This window comes from Quercus robur, chromosome 11 (assembly GCF_932294415.1).
Source record: "Quercus robur chromosome 11, dhQueRobu3.1, whole genome shotgun sequence".
NCBI lineage: Eukaryota > Viridiplantae > Streptophyta > Magnoliopsida > Fagales > Fagaceae > Quercus > Quercus robur.
This window is the reverse complement of record NC_065544.1, coordinates 4,151,914-4,169,745: the sequence shown is the minus strand read 5'-3', so window position 1 is coordinate 4,169,745 and position 17,832 is coordinate 4,151,914. Positions and strand designations below refer to the sequence as shown.

At 36.4% G+C, this 17,832-nt stretch overlaps 2 protein-coding genes across 2 annotated transcripts; one reads left to right on the top strand and one right to left on the bottom strand.

Annotated features, from left to right (window-relative positions):
- Positions 1-9,604: 9,604 nt before the first annotated feature.
- Positions 9,605-14,552, top strand: LOC126705764 (probable serine/threonine-protein kinase PBL25). Its single transcript, XM_050404956.1, has 6 exons — positions 9,605-10,717; positions 10,806-11,063; positions 11,149-11,324; positions 11,435-11,514; positions 11,637-11,784; positions 13,935-14,552. The coding sequence occupies exons 1-6, from the start codon at positions 10,198-10,200 to the stop codon at positions 14,286-14,288; spliced, it is 1,536 nt and encodes a 511-aa protein (XP_050260913.1). The 5' UTR covers positions 9,605-10,197; the 3' UTR covers positions 14,289-14,552.
- A 661-nt stretch (positions 14,553-15,213) lies between these two features.
- On the bottom strand, positions 15,214-15,505 carry LOC126706438 (polcalcin Ole e 3). The gene has a single exon (XM_050405890.1). The coding sequence runs from the start codon at positions 15,466-15,468 to the stop codon at positions 15,214-15,216; it is 255 nt and encodes an 84-aa protein (XP_050261847.1). The 5' UTR covers positions 15,469-15,505.
- Positions 15,506-17,832: the final 2,327 nt, after the last annotated feature.

Genomic DNA, 17,832 nt, shown 5'->3' with positions numbered 1-17,832 from the left:
CATTGTTTTTTAATACATTAAGATGCAATCATTTACCAACAAAGAAAAAAATGCAAAATAATATTATTTCTTAAAAGCATCAACTGTTGCAATATATATATATATATATATATATATATATATATATATATATATATTTATATATATATTCACAAATCAAAACTTACTTTTGCTACTTTAATATAACATTTGAAATATCTTGTACAGTATTGTTTTTGGTATTTAGTGTTCTAAATACGAAATATTTACCATTTAAAACATTTAATATTAGTACTATAATACTGGGCTGACTAAGATTTTTTTATTTTTTATTTTGTTTTTGTTAAGTTTTTGAGTTGGATAGTTGCTAGTTGGGATAGACTAACTAAAAGAGAGGGAGTCTAAGTCTTCCAATAATTCACTTGTCATAAAAATTAAAAAATTAGATGGACCCGTGGCGCAAAATTGGATTACAATTGAAATTCAATTTAGAATTTAATTGCATTTGTATTCTTTGACTTTTACACTCAATAATTCACTTAGCACAAAAATTAAAAATTAAACATGACACATGGAGTACAATTAAATTCCAATTGAAATTCAATTTAGATGAGAGAGAGAGAGAGACTTTTTCTAGAGGTATTTTTTTTTTGGGATGCGGGGGAGGGGGGGGGGGTGCTCACATTTTGGAGGCTCAATTTTTAAAATCTTTTAAAAATAAATGTTTTATATATACCCAAAAAAAAAAAAAAAATCATCAAAATTTTAAGGGGGGTGATGAGGCCCCAACTCATTACGTGGCTTCCCCCACTGAATCTGCCCAACTTCTATTGTTGCCCAATTAATTGAATGTCTAATCTTATCCAAAAAAAAAAAATGAAAGTCTAATCGGTGATCAGTCACATGATTGATTTTAATTCAACACTTGCACTCCTGTCCTATGATTGCTATTAGAATTACCAATATATTCTCTTTTCTTTTTTAGATTTGAATTTGATATGACTCTTTCTTTTTTGGAGATATGATCATTTCATATGAATTCCTTCTTTTCCTTTAAATGGAATTGGCCCCTTAGCATAATCTGGATCAAACTTTTTTTTTTTTTTTTTGATAATCTAATCTGGATCAAACTTAGTCTTTCATTAATAAGGCACTTTAATAAGTACTTAAGTAGTGACTTGATGAAATATTCTCCATCTAATCAACTTTCTTGTTTGTCTCAATTTGAATTTATTTGGTTTGTTTTCAAGATTTGAATTCTATATCTTTTACTTTAATACGTTCGCCACTCGTTATGTTTGTATGTCTACTCTAGGAATCAACTTAGGAAGATCCTTACTTGAATACGGCTTAGGTAACATCAGTAAAGTGATTCTTTCTTGTGTTTTTGTGTAAGATGTTTAGAGTTGAAATCACATCTAGCTCCACCCTTTTTTTTTTAATTTTTAATTTTTTTTTTAAAGAATACTAAAGTATTTTAACACACATATAGGGAGATGGAAGAAGGTCTTAAAGAAACTGACAGTGATGTATATAAAAAATGACCTAACTCTTAGATACACAGCACATATTTTAAATCTCTTTAATTCACTTCTCCCTTAATTGTTAAATTATTAAAATAAAAATTAGTGAACTTTGACCCAAGTGGTTAGAAAGTATAATATTTTCAATAATTAAGAGATGAATTTTTTTTTTTTTTAATTTAGGGACAAAAACAATATTTTAGTATATTAATTTTTTATAATATAAGGTTGATGAACCTAATTTTTACCATTTCATAAACGTAAATTAACTCAAATAATATAATTTCAGCTATAATTTAGGCATTAATAAGTATTAGAAAAGTTTTAATTTGTGACAGTGTAAAACATTTTATTCGTAGTGTTTGTTATATATAGGAAAGAAAAACTTGATTAAGTATCTTGTGAATAAGATTGAGCTAGTTCAATAAAAAAATGAACTAAGATTAAACATGTAATCTAGTTTGATGATACGCTCAAACTCAACTAGTGTTTGAAATAAAATTAAATGAACAACAATGAATTTTTAATAATTGACTCGACTTGGGTCAATTCGTTTAAAATTCTACTCCTTTTTCTAACATAACCTTCAGTGGTATATTTCTAGGCTCATGTCTAATATTGAAATGATATGTATATACATGTTGGATAAAACTTAGGTACAATACCTTAGTTACTATTCCTTAAGTTCATTTCTTAAGATTTTACCATGTGGTTACTTAACTAAAAAATATACTTCCATCTCATGAGAAAAAATCCACATGGTAGAATCTTAAAAGTTGAATCTAAAAAACAACACTTAAGTACGGTACCTAAATCTTGCCCATACATGTTTAATATCAAACTAGACAATTCTTGTACATTAATTAGAGTTTAAAAGATGAAAATATTTATTAAAAAAATTAATAAATATTTAAAAGGAAAAGTTTTTTTTTGTTTTGTTTTTTTTTTTTTTTTTGAGGGGGTTTAAAAGGCAAAGTTGATAATGTTGTATGCACCATTATTCCTTAAGTTCATTTCTTAAGATTCTACCATGTGGTTACTTAACTAAAAAATATACTTCCATCTCATGAGAAAAAATCCACATGGTAGAATCTTAAAAGTTGAATCTAAGAAAAAACACTTAAGTACGGTACCTAAATCTTGCCCATACATGTTTAATATCAAACTAGACAATTCTTGTACATTAATTAGAGTTTAAAAGATGAAAATATTTATTAAAAAAATTAATAAATATTTAAAAGGAAAAGTTTTTTTTTTGTTTTTTGTTTTGTTTTGTTTTTTTTGAGGGGGTTTAAAAGGCAAAGTTGATAATGTTGTATGCACCATTATTAATGAATTATGAACTCGAGTATTAAAAAAAATTAAGATCTATATTATGGAAATAAAGTTTTATTTATTTATTATTTATTATTTTAAAATTTTAAATTTCCTCTAGTTTCATATTGCAAAAATAATATATTTTTTTGATAGAAAGTTTAGAGAAACATACTTGTGGGGCCCAACAATATATGGGCCAGGCCCACTTGTTCACGGGAAGCTTTAAGGCCCAAGCCGAAGAAGGTGGTAGTCCAAGTTCATTAGTGTAAAGCAGAAATGGGCCCAGAGAGGCAGCCGAGGACGGTGCAGCCCTCGGCTTGGTCCAAAGTTCCACCAAGAAAAGGGGCAAAAGCGGCATAGGGACAATCTTAAAAGGAAATCTGAAATATCTAGGAAAGGCTGCCCTTACTGCCTTTCCCAGACTGAGCTTTGCACCTAACAGAGCCGTGTTCTTTAGCTTTATCAACTACTCCCAACGACTTGGGTCTGGGATAGATGGGACAAGTATCAGTCTTGGAAAGGTCGACCCTACACGTGGACGAAGGAAATTGAACGCATGCTAGTATAAAAGAAAAAATATGTAACCTAAAAGAGGAGTCCCACTGGGAGAAAAAGGGTGCCAGAGGTGAATACACTTGAACCATGTATGAACACCTTAACAAAACCACCACCGGGTAAACACGACTTAGCCTTTTGATCCCACTCTCTACAAATGATATTGTATGGGCCCATTCATGTGCGAACCCAACTCTACTGCGGTTTGTCGCAAAACGTGTCCCTACAATTGGTGCCGTCTGTGGGGAGGCTTGCGTGTTAGCTCGAGCGGTGGTAAAGTTGAGCTTCTGTCGAACAAGGGTCTATGAGGGTGCCTTTATGACCAGCGACACATTGTTGCTATTCCAACATAAGATCCCATTAGGGGCTACGTCTCACAGTGTCGATGGCATGGGCAAGTCTAGGGGCTTCAAACATCAGACTAGCTTCCCCCACCATGTTCGAAGAGCTAAACCTTCAGAAGATAAATAAATAAAGAAGAATACAAGTTTTGGACAGAACCAAGGCCTTGTATGGTCCTCGGACCCAAGCCTCTGGGGAAACCAACTACTTGGAAAGAGAATACAAGTTTTGGACAGAACCAAGGCCTTGTATGGTCCTCGGACCCAAGTCTCTGGGGAAACCAACTACTTGGAAAGAGAATACAAGTTTTGGACAGAACCAAGGTCTTGTATGGTCCTCGGACCCAAGCCTCTGGGGAAACCAACTACTTGAAAAGAGAATACAAGTTTTGGACAGAACCAAGGCCTTGTATGGTCCTCGGACCCAAGCCTCTGGGGAAACCAACTACTTGAAAAGAGAATACAAGTTTTCGACAGAACCAAGGCCTTGTATGGTCCTCGGACCCAAGCCTCTGGGGAAACCAACTACTTAAAAAGAGAATACAAGTTTTGGACAGAACCAAGACCTGGTGTGGTCCTCGGACCCAAGCCTCTGGGGAAACCAACTACTTAAAGGGAAAAACTGCGTTACATGGATTCTCTAGTTTGCCTTCAGATCCTCAACACTAAAGGGACCAGTATGGAATGGAGTAACGTGTTTCCAAAAGCATAATCAAAGTCATGCAATTTTCGGTCGCTCCCTCGGATGAATTATTTAGAATTCGTCGTTCTCAGACAGTACTCTCGCGCTTATTACAGACCGTTCAACCGTTATCTCGGTTAGTTTCCCAAGTTTAGCTTATTATGAGTTATTATTATTATGCCTGATAGTGTCGGTAGAGTAGAATTAGTTGGGTTGTGTTTCAAAAGATCTTGTTTTAAATACCGCCGAGGAGAAACACACACATAGAGCACACCCATTCACAAAGTAGTGTTGTCAAAGGAACAACATTCAAAACAAGTAAAGAAATTTCCATTTTTTACTAAAGCAAAGAAATAGTACAGCGTACAATGAAAAGCTGGAATCAGTTTGTGTCAAAGCTCACTACACAACCAAAAAGAAGGAAAGATACAAGAAAATAAGGTAAAGCCGAGGAAGTAGATCAGAGGAGAGGTTGGCTACAGCGCCAAGACCTTTTTCTTCCTCAATGCTTTCGCATGTCCACAACTCAAACAGTAAAAGAGACCCAACTTGAGCCTGACACCGCTGAAGGAAAGGTGCAGGGAGTTGGAAGTTGAGGGGCTTTCTCTAAATATTTGCCTGCCACAAGGCAGAGGCGCTGATGGCGGAGAATCTTTCTTCTGACACACCAAAATTCTGGCATGAACAGAACCTGCTTCGGATTTTGACTAAAAGAGGGAGAGACATCCTTTCCCCTCGATCGAAATGGAGTATTCTCTTGAATTTGTGCTTCCTGTGCCCATACCTCACTATTTTTAGTTTCATGAGGGCACGGTGCTTCTGTGGCGGAGAGAGTTCCTTTTTCCCAACCCTCTCCTCAAACATGCTGTGCTGAGGGAGGACGGCACTGAGTATAGGAGCTGTGATTTGGGAGAAAACTAAAGAATTGGTGTGAGAGTAAAGTAACTTTCTCTCCTATTTATTTAAAGAGATAAGGTGGTGGCATTCAATTCCCGCAGCGTCCCAAGGAACGCTACAGACAAGATGGCTTAGGCTCAATCTCCAACGCCACCTGTAACCAGGGGATTAAAGGAGTCTCTGGAAGGTGCACCTAGAACATTGGGACGCCAGAAAGTACCACGTGACCAAAAACTACATAAATACCCTTTAAGTTGTGGGCCAAGTGAATTTGCGGCCCAGGCCTGTTCTGCATGGGGGCCCAGGGGCAATAGCCCACACCGAGAAATAACCGTTGCCGAGGACAACTTGCTGCTCGGCACCTCGTGAAATACCTGAGGAAGGGGAGAAATTGAACTCAAAAAGTCTTGGACAGAACCTAGGGCTCGCATGGTCCTCGGACTCAAGCCTATGGGAAACCAAGTACAAAAAAATCTAAGTTTTGGACAGAACCTAGGGCTCGCATGGTCCTCGGACTCAAACCTATGGGGAAACCAAGTATAGAGAAAACCTAAGTTTTGGACAGAACCTAGGGCTTGCATGGTCCTCGGACTCAAGCCTAAGGGGAAATCAAGTAATGAGAAAAAATCTAAGTCTTAGACAGAGCCCAGGCGTTACGAAGTCCTCGGACTCAAGCCTTTTGGGAAACTGACTACTCGAATGGGGAAGGTTCTCGGCTCAAATACCGTAAAAGGTAAAAGCCAGTGTGTTAAAAAGATGGCGAAATGACCCAACTTTCATTAACCTAAGGAAGCTGTCCATTTGGCGAGTGAAATGTCCTCGGATAGTTATTTCCTACACTGTATCGAGCACTTAGTCCTCATCTTGGCTAATTTTAAGGTGAGTTTTGTTCCTCACTGGTCGGCTTTGCTATGTTAAATAATTTTATTAAAATTATGGTGACACCTTTTTATTGGCAAACATTTTAGCCTTAGTTATCATTGATTCAAATGCTATATTACGGTGCCGAGCAGTGTTGGTAAACTTGTAAAAACATAAAAACATAACATACGAAATAAGGTAACAACAACTTTTATTAATATGAAAAATTATTACAACGTACAAAGAAGGGCTTAAACAAGCCTATACAAAAGATGAACTGCCAAAGCAACACTAGCATCCGCAATACAGATAAGTAAACAGTCAGGTGCCTTTTGAGCTCGCTTTCAAAACTTCTCCAGTCTCTGCCTCAGTACTGCTCGTATCAGGAGAGGAACCTCTTTAGAAAAAGATAAAGGAGAAGGAAGAAGAATTGGAACACATGGAAGCACTTCAGCAAGCTCTTGTCACCAAAGAGCGCAAAGGAAGAAGAAGATGGAGGACACGAGTAGAAGATGGAGGAGATGAATGAGGAAGATGGAGGACATGAGCAAGAGAAGGAGGAGAAGAAGAGGGAAGAAATGAAAAGAAGGAGAAAGGAGCAAAAGAGGGAGAAGGAGCAAAAGAGGGAGAAGGAAAAGCACCAGGATGGAGCTGGTGGTGGAAAGAAGAAGAAAGAAAAGTAAAGGGTGGCGCCAGTGAACAAAGAGAGGAAGAAGCAGGGGCATTTAATCCCTGCCCCAGTCCTGACTCCTAGCACACCGGTACCACATTAGATATGCTCATGAGAGAGCGGGTGGTGATGATGCTGTGTGTTCTCGGCTCAGTCACGTCGAAGGTGCGACGTGACGAGTTCCTGCTTCGGATTTTGGCTGAAAGGAAGGCGAGACAAATCTTGAGTCTCCGCCATCCTTGCCCCGATCGAGCCATCTCCATCTTAGCCAGAGCAAGGTATTTTTGGGAGGGAAAAGGTTTCTTCATCACCTATGACTGTGGCGAACGTGTTACGAGTCGAGGTATAATCAGAGGGTAAATGTAAATTCTGGGAGGAATCTAGGGACTTCAGTTTTCTGGGGGATTAAGGGATTCACATATGGAAGAAGCAACTCATGTCCACCCTCTTTATATAAGGGACGAAGAGGATGGCATTAAATGTATTTAGATCTTCAAGGAAATCTGCCAGCAAGAATGCGCCTGTTCCGCTCCCCCACGCCACCAGTAGCCATTGAATTTGAGAGGTCTCGTGAAGGGAAAACATTAAAGACCTACTTCGAGTAGCCAAACGGACAGAACGTATCAAGACTAAATCAAGAAGGATATCTCGTAGATCGGAGCGTTTCCTGGGCATTTGGAGAACTGCCAACGCCAGGGAAGGGTCGAATTAAATGAGCCGTAATGAAGGCTCGGAGTTACCAAAACCCCCCTTTCCAACCAAGAGGTCGGACAGCAGGGTTTTGAGGGGCTATTGTGGGGCCCAACAATATATGGGCCAGGCCCACTTGTTCACGGGAAGCTTTAAGGCCCAAGCCGAAGAAGGTGGTAGTCCAAGTTCATTAGTGTAAAGCAGAAATGGGCCCAGAGAGGCAGCCGAGGACGGTGCAGCCCTCGGCTTGGTCCAAAGTTCCACCAAGAAAAGGGGCAAAAGCGGCATAGGGACAATCTTAAAAGGAAATCTGAAATATCTAGGAAAGGCTGCCCTTACTGCCTTTCCCAGACTGAGCTTTGCACCTAACAGAGCCGTGTTCTTTAGCTTTATCAACTACTCCCAACGACTTGGGTCTGGGATAGATGGGACAAGTATCAGTCTTGGAAAGGTCGACCCTACACGTGGACGAAGGAAATTGAACGCATGCTAGTATAAAAGAAAAAATATGTAACCTAAAAGAGGAGTCCCACTGGGAGAAAAAGGGTGCCAGAGGTGAATACACTTGAACCATGTATGAACACCTTAACAAAACCACCACCGGGTAAACACGACTTAGCCTTTCGATCCCACTCTCTACAAATGATATTGTATGGGCCCATTCATGTGCGAACCCAACTCTACTGCGGTTTGTCGCAAAACGTGTCCCTACAATACTAATTTAAATTTTCTAAATATGTTACAAATTATCAAATAAGTACAATAAGGAAGTAAAAAGGAAATGATTGATGTGAATATGATCCTGCCAATTATTTATTTATTTATATGAGATAAAAAATTATACTCTTACTTAATTTAAGATTCTAAGTATATGTATGTGAAACTCTTTCTTAGAGATTTGAATCATGTCTTTTGGCCCCTCATCCCTCAAGAGCTTGTATTTTTACACGCCCAAAGAACATCAGTTAGTGATTAATAGCAAGAATGTAATGTGTGCTTGTTTTTACTCCACAAAAAATGCTAAACTATTATAAATTTTGCTATAATTGATTTTAAATTAATGTGATAATGAATGTAATTTAAGCTATTTTAATAATATAATATACAAATGTCTAAATTATTTTTCGTGATTGGTGTACACATCAATTTGTAAGATTTGGGTGGTAAAATTTTTAGTATTCTTAACATCACTCTTCTATCTGCATATTGTAATTGTTAGATACAATCAGGATTAGATGTATTCAAATATAACTAGAGTTGAGATATGATCAAATTAAAATCGGAATATTAATTAAATTGTGTAATAATCAGAATAAATCTGAAAGATTGAATACAATATTAATTGGAACACGTCTCATACACAGAATGAAATTTTTGATAGCAATAGTAATCTTTAAATATGGAAAGTTTGTAAAAGGTGATGCATATAATTTTTAAAATTTTGGAAATGTATTAATTTTAGAATTTGTTTTTTTTTAAGGATTTTTTTTTTGAAAATTTTACAATTTGTTACACATATTAAGGAAGGTCTATTACAGTCCTTTTGGAAAAGGAATAGTTATTCCTCAATTTAAATAATAGTTTTTTTTTTTTAAGAAGTTAAATAACTGGATAGTTATTAATCATCAATAATCATTCTATTACCAGACCTATTATACCAAACATGTCCTTGGAACATAACTTTGTAGTTGAATTGACAAATTTGATACACATATTTGGGCACAACAAATCGAATTTTGATTGCTGTTAAAATTTAAAGCTCTAGGAAATCAAGAACTATGGGTTTGTGAAGAAGGTCAATTATCAAAAGGGCTCATTTTCCAAGCTTATAAAGGCTAAGCCAAGCTGTTAAGACTCAAGAGGGGGGTTGTTGGGGGGTTGGATGGCGGTGGCTAGTCACCAAACTACATAGTCATCTTAGTATAATTTTTGTACTAGTTATCTACTTATTCTCTAAAAAAATCTCCCAAAGGCACAACCTCACCTTTTCCTCCTCCCATCATCATAAACATAGGCCACCACCTCCTTTATGTACCATAAAAATGAAAAATCCTTACTCATCTCTCTCCTCGTTGGTGATTATTGAGTAATACTAATATCAATCTCATAATTCAATCTTGCAAGAAAATCCCAAAAAAGCTACAAGCTTCTCCTTTTCCCTAAACTTGGGTAGCCCCCACAACTCTCTCTCCTTCCTCTGTCACCATCCAAATTATGCACAAATGGTACCATTTTGTGGGTTACTCTTTGTCCACTTTACCATTAACATTATGATTTAAGAATCTCACTCTCTCTCTCTCTCTCTAAAAGAATCAACTTACCTTAAGAATAATTGCACCACCCACAAACCAAACCCATATAATATATGTATTAAGTAATAAACCATTCCTTGTCTTTCGTATGAAATCTTCTTTGGGGACCATAGTCTATACACCCCTCCACCCTACATTTTCTTGTTCTCCCACTACCATGTAACATTTCTTTTAACCAAAATTCCATTTTTATATACATACATATAGCCTATACCAAATACACATCTCTCTTGATATTCTCTCCCACCCTGCAAGCAAAGCAGTCAGCTTTCACCTTTTTTTTTTCTTTAATCTTTCTTTTCCCAATTGGTTTCTGGGTTTCCGTGCTCCTCTCATTGAGATTTGAGATCTGCTTCAAATATAAAAAAAAATGGGTTTTTATCAAGGCACTAGCACTAGCTCTAGTGAGGACTACTCTGACTATAACGAGTCCAAAGTCAAGTCCATACTGAGAAAGATGTTTTGGCAACTTGGGTTATCCTGTGTGTTCCCGGCTCGCCTGAGGAGAATCTCTAGCAAGAACCAGAGCCAAGCTGACATTCTCAACAGCAATGGTGGGAACAAGAATTTGGAACACAACAAGGCATGGTTGCTAGCAGAGTCTGGTGGGTGTGGGGCAGAGTTGACAAATGCTGACCCACAATCTGTGCACTCATCTTTCAGGTTCAGTTTTTGCTCTCAGGTTGAGCTTGAGTCGTTGAACATGAATTCTTCAACTGCTGCTACTGTTTTAATGGTGAATTTGGATAATGGAATGACTGAGTCTCGAGCTAAAGAGCTTAAGTGGAGAAGAATTGAGTCATTGGAGAGAAGCATATCACCTGTGGCCAATACTCTTATCAGATTCAGCTATGGTGAAATTCTTTCGGCTACTCGCAATTTCTCCAAAGGTACTTAAATGGGTTTCTTTTGTTTCAATCAAATTTGCTTTATGTTGTATTGTATGAGATTTCTGATTGATTTTGTTGTAATGGGTAGGCAGAGTTTTGGGAAGAGGGGCTTTGAGCTGTGTTTTTAGGGGGAAAGTTGGGGTTTTGAGGACAGCTGTGGCAATTAAGAAATTGGACAAGGAAGATAAGGAGGCTGCAAAGGCATTCTGTAGAGAATTGATGATTGCTAGCTCTCTTCACAACCCAAATGTTGTTCCTCTTGTGGGTTTTTGTATTGATCCAGAAGAGGGTCTTTTCTTAGTCTATAAGTTTGTCTCTGGTGGAAGCTTAGAGCGCCATTTGCATGGTATGTTCTTATATTTGTATTTTTATTGGGAATTTGATTTGGATTTGATGAGCTTGAATTGATTATGTGACATACACGTTGGCAGGGAAGAAGAAGAAGGGTGTGAAAGGTGGTTCTTCACTTCCATGGTCTGTGAGGTATAAGGTTGCCATAGGGATTGCAGAGGCAATAGCATATCTACATAATGGAACTGAGAGATGTGTTGTTCATAGAGACATTAAGCCCTCTAATATTCTTCTTTCTTCAAAGAAGATAGCCAAGGTAAAAGGGCTATTTTCTTTTAAATTTCATGTTGGTTTCACACTCAATTTGTTCTATGGTAAGTACAATTCATTCTGATGGATTGTTATATGTGTTAATGGTGTTTACAGTTATGTGATTTTGGATTAGCTACATGGACTTCTGCACCTTCAGTTCCTTTCCTTTGCAAAACTGTCAAAGGAACATTTGGGTATGTTATCTAGGAAACTTATTATAATGTTCTAAAAGCATAAAGAAAGGAAATCTTTTTGGTTGATTATTACATGAAGTCTTGTTTTCTCTCCATTAACTGAATTGATACCATATGCACAGTTACTTGGCTCCTGAGTACTTCCAGCATGGGAAAGTATCTGATAAAACCGATGTATATGCTTTTGGAGTGGTTCTACTGGAACTCATAACTGGCCGGAAGCCAATCGAAGCGAGAAGGCCTCCGGGGGAAGAGAATTTGGTCCTATGGGTAGGTTAAAGTTCAATTTCTTTTATAGTTGCCTTTGACTTTGTGATGGTTACAGTGAGTGTCCCCTATTTTTCTGATGTGGGGAAAAGGAAGTTTTCCTAATAGCTAATTGTGACAATAGCCCAAATGACCAATAGATATATTGATTTAATCATGTGGGCCATTTAATTGATAAAGGTTTTTTTTTTTTTAGCAATGGTGTCAAAACACTGCATTGGTTTCTGACGTATTAGATAATCTTATTCATTGGTCGATTTTGAGTAGCGTTTTGTTATTGTGATAGGTTCGACATTTTTTTCTTTGTTTTAAGGTTGCACGCATATGTGACCAACATAAATGGTGCACACCATATATGACCTACATGTATAGAGAAATAAGAAGTAAAAGTTGAACCAAGTCAATCTGTGGGTCCCACAAAAAGTAAAATTTTTTGAGTTATCAAAGTTGGAAACAAGTGCCAAACATGCCACCTTAGGAAATTGTGGTACTTTCAATGATAAGTGATGAGTTATAGAGTGATGAGTGATGATATTTGAGTGATGAGTGAGCATTTTTTGAACTCCAAACAGTCCCTAAATTTCATAAGAAATATTTTCATGACTAAGAGTATGGGATTATTTGTGTGCTGCCTGATTAGTTGGTGCTGCACCTTGAATTTTGTATATTAAAGCAAAAAAGTTTTGGTGTTCCTTTAAAGTCCACACAGACGCAAAGATTCCATCTGTTCTGTATTGTAGAATCCCAGAGATACCCATATTGTACAGTTTTAGTTTTAGTGATGGCACCATTTATACAGAATATAAGGCTTTCTTTAAAACAAGCTGTTCTTTTATTTCGGTAACCTAAAGTTTGTTCTAACTGCACTTGAATGTTTGTAATTGGTGTAACCTAAAATTATGTTATTTTAACTTGTATAGCTCAAAACTATTTAGCTTCTTCATGAATAGTGCCTTATAGATTCCTGAAAGACTAGGAAGTGTTTTTAACATTTAAACTACACAGCTTTCATGCTTCAAACAAATTATGACATAAGACTAACACAATGTAGTTTTCACATTAGAATTAACGAGATCTTGAATTTTAGATTTAGAAATTTGTATCGTACTAAATTTTTTACTGGACTAGATATCATAAACTTATAAAGTTGTCAAATTTATTAGTATTTGCATCTTCCTTCATTTATTTATGAGATTTATAGACTGGCTATATTTGCATGGGTAATGTACTAAAATGATTTGATGTACAAAACATATAAGGATCAATATTCGGACAACTCTGAAGCATTCTTTATACTTTATTATTATTCTCTTGGAACAAAAGAAGCCTCTGTCTTGAGGTTATGGAATTTGATGAAGTGAAAATCTATGGGTTTCTTGGCCTTGTGGCATTATAGGTTGGATGTTATGGGTTCAAATCCAATTGATTGGAGTTAAAAAAGGAGAGTGAAGTATAAATTGTGCGTCTCTTAACAATTAAGCCACTGACTAGTGTTTGCATCTAGAAACCATGTATGAGAACAATGTCTCCAAAAACTTTATAAAGTATCCAATCTAGAGTATCGCTTATGTTTGCTTTTGAGTTCCATGGCATTTATGCTGTGGGGGTCAGAATATATAAACATATTACTTTTGAAAGTCGACTAGGATAAATCTGAGAATAAAATGATGTGGCGAGCACGAACCAATTGTGATTGCAGAGCTTTCTTCACTTAAAAAATTATGACTTTATCTAGATTGACTGACTGAATGGTTGTTTCTCAATTGCTATGAAGCTCTACTTCAGTAACCACAAGCTCCTTGGCTCAAGGTGTTCGATTCTGGGGGCTAGTACCCCTTAAAAACTTACTGTCGCAAAAAAAAAAGAACTCTACTTTAATAGATCTTTTTCAATGAATATAGTGCATGAGCATAATTTCTATGAAATTTAACCCAGTGTTTAAACACGAAGATATAAATTTAAACAACTCTATGTATTTATAGGCAGTATATCTCTGTTTAAGGTATTATTCGCTTGCAAAAGGGTTTGCCACATCTTTGGGGGTGTTTAATTTTTGTGGGGTGGGGCATTTAAGTGCTTATTGTCATGTCTCTGCTTGATACACTTGTGAAAAGTGAAGATTGGAAATGATAAACTTGGTACTGTTTTTGCAGGCAAAACCCCTTTTGCAGAAAGGGAAAGGAGCCATTGAAGAGTTGCTTGATCCACGGCTCAAATGTACTTTGAAAAATTCAGATAAAATAGCACAGATGATTGAAGCTGCAGCTTCCTGCATAACTAACGAAGAATCTCGGAGGCCAGGCATTGGTGAGGTTGTTGCAATATTAAAAGGTGAAGAATCACCCGTTGTCTCTAAAAGAAAGAAGTCTGGTTTTCTGGGAAATGGATGCGTTATTGATTGTTATTCTCACTTACAACAAACAAATAGTGAGATGAGGAGTCACTTAGCTTTGGCAATGCTAGGAGTTTCTGAGTTTGAGGACGACGATAACTTTTTCTGTCGTTGAAGCATTATTAATTGCACATTCTGGAAATTTCCCATTAATTTTTATGTTGCTTTGCTTGATGAGAGTGCTAGAAATTAGAACTGGAAAATTGTTGAATTTGTGTATAGGTATAGGATTCTAACGAACGGTTGGTGTGTACATATCTTCCATTTTACCTGCCCCTATTCTCAGAGGGAAAAGTGTAATAGATTTTCAAGTCCATAGTTCCTATGAACCTCAATTCACAAGAATTTTGAAACGTGGTTGCATAATTGGTACTCGGAATATTTTGTCTATGATTGATATATTTGTGACATGTTTTAGATGGTCCTGCATGGGTAGATAATTATTCAGAAACTTGTTTCAACTAAGAAAATAAATTATGTAAGATTTAAGACTTATTCATTATTTGGTAACAGAGAGGAATCATTCAGAAGCACAGTATGCTGTCATTTTCGCAAACAATGGCTAACATCAGGTCAACTGTAAATAAACAAAACAAAAAATAAAATAATTACGTCTTACGCATGGAAGGCAAATGCATTAGATCATACATGACTAATTTGAAGAATAAAAACAGAGATAAAATGAGGATATTCTGATGAAGTAGGGAGAGATGTCAACTACAGAGGAAGACCAGTCTAGCAAATGAGTCCAAAGGTAGTTTTCTATTATGTCTTTTTCTTTGACGTACATGCACACAATTTATAAAATATTTCCATATAGTGTAGCTTACCAAGGAAAGAAAAAGTCTACTTTGGCCAAGAACCACTTGTTTAAGAAAACGAATAATGTATTTATATTTGAATAAGTAGGTTCGTTCAACTATAAAAACAATTCTATCTTGATAAACATCCAAATAGCCTCCTTATGGCTCTCGTAGTGTCATGAAAATGAATCACATATAAAATATATGGGAGAAAAAAAATATATGAAAAGAGACACATTAAAATATCTTAGCAACATCCTTCATTAAGCCACTATTGGCAGATGCAAATGCAGTGAACTCTTGGAATGAAATGAACCCATCACCATCGGTATCAATCTCGGTCATCATACGTATCACCTCCTCGGCTGTGACTGAGCCAAGTGTTTTGAGGGCATCCCCGAGCTCCACTGAAGAGATTTTTCCATCGCCATTGGCGTCAAACCTCTTGAAAATGCGTTCATGTTCAGCCTTGACCTGTGCATTATCAGCCATTGTGTATTGTGGTTGTGATAGTTTTCTAAATTTGCTTGGGGGGGTTGGTTTACAATTCAATGTGTGAGAGTATAGTTTGGAGCATTAAGATTTTAAAGAGATGGTTTTCCAAAAGGCAAGGTAGTCCATGAAGCTAGGGGATTTAGCGTAAGGATTGGATCACCTAAAGAATGTAACTTCCTAAGTTCCAACGGTTTGCCAAATTAAGGTAAAAAGAAACAATGAGATTATATCAGTTATACGATGAATGGTGGGAGAGATGGAATGGCTTGGATTATGTTCTTGTCAGCTTAGGATGCAGAAACAAAATCATCCATTGTTAATTTATTATTATTTAGAGTGAAATACATAAAGTCACTAATAATTTATATCATATTTCATATTATATTATAAGCTTTTAATTGGCAAATTAAAGTCTCAAATTTATGAATTTTGTTTATCGCTGTTATTCATTTCCATTACTATGGAAAGTAACAAAATAGAGAAAATTGGGACATCATTGATTAAATTATCCGTTTTACTTTGACAGCTATTGAACAGAGATTGTAGAGAGAGAATGCTTCACTTAAAATTTAAAATAAGAAAGTGATTGACAAAAAATTGAAATTGGTTGCCTAGGTGAAATACAAGTGTAAGGACTAGATTTGAGTTTCTTAGCCCAAAGGGTGGACGGACTTAGGCCCAAAAAGTCTAATACAATGAATTTGTAGAGAGTTTGTTGGAAATCCGGGCCCTAATGATTCAAACAACAAGTAAAGTAGATTTGATGACTAGAAAATGAAGATAGCCAAGTTTAAATTAAGGAAATTCGTCCTCGGCACAGTCCGAGGAGATAAGTTCTTATATATTGATTTCCAAGTTTGATTACAAGTTCAGTTCTTGATTGTTACAGTGTTTTTCTTTCTATTTCCGATCCCCCTTTCCTCAGGGGTCTCTTACATTATATATCTCCCTTTGAATGATCTTGGCCATCCACTTGTCGATCGTCCAAGCCACCACTTGAGTGCTTGTCCCATTGGAGACCCTCATAGGCTCTCTGTGAGTTGGGGTGACCAAGGCAACATTGTTCAAGAGTCTTCTCCACATAAATGCGGTTAGAGAGTTAGTTGCAGAGTATTCAATACAGTGGTAGCAGTTTTTTCTTAGATATTTTTCAACTCCCACTTTGCCTCGTACTTTCATAGTGTATATCCTTATCAACAGAACTTCCTGAAATGTTACTTTGGATAATAGAACTCACCTTATGACCTATTCTTTGTTTAGCCGAGGATATACTCCTCAGCTTACCTCTCCTAGCCTTTACAGCTATAACTTGCTCGTGAAGTTCTTGATCTTATTCCTTCCTTACTGTTGATCTATTCTCAGACCACTGTGCCTCCTCGGACATGCCCAAGGCCCAATATATATTTGGGCCTGCGTCCCCACAACAAGTTTTACAAACAAAATTTTCATTTTCTTTGTTTGATGACCCAATTTTCGCTAAGATTGGGACTTTTAATTGAAAAAAGAAAAGAAAAAAGAAGAAGGAAACATGATTTAAACTTTGGGTTGTCTTATATAATTTTCCATTATATTCATTACACGTGATACGAGCGTAGGACCATATATTAATTTCTATAAATTGGCTCCACTTTACATCAATTTTGGGGAGTTTCAAACAGGAAGACACTTTATGCTTTTTACAATTTGTTAAGATAGGAGGAACATTATTTTTATGTGTAGTCATTATTAATATCTCTTTTATTATTGACTTAAAGACACCAATCACATATCATTTCAGAAATTTAAAAAAATTTCACTAAATTTATTGTTTTATTTAAGAGGAGAGGCCAACCCCATCTGGGTTGTACTTGTTGAAATACAATGTGTACATGGGCAAGCTCAATCTGATTTTCATCATAAAATGCTAGATATCGATAGGAAAGAAAAGAGTTGGTTGGTGCTGTTTTCAGGTTTGAGTCTGCTTCCGCCAAGAGGGTGAGAAGTTTGGGTTTGATAGAAAATTACTGGTTATCTAACACTTTTTTAGTTCCAAGGCCCAAAAATTGGTTTTGTCCCCTTCTGAGTTAATTGATGTGTAGACTATCATAGTTTGGTCCGCTATAAAAGGCTTTGTAAAAGAAGCCCACTCATTGTATTTGTCATAGTAATTTTACCACCATGACACGACACGATTCACTGTTGTATACCTCTAATTCTACTGTTTCGTTCAAGAGATAATCTACTAGTGTAAAACAGGATAAGTTCCTCTCTTACTGAATCCTCTAATTTTTGAGTAGTTGTAAGACATGTGGCGTTTAAAAATGAGATAATTAGCACATGTCACACTAAAAATGATAGTGAATTGGAGGTGATGCTTTCCCA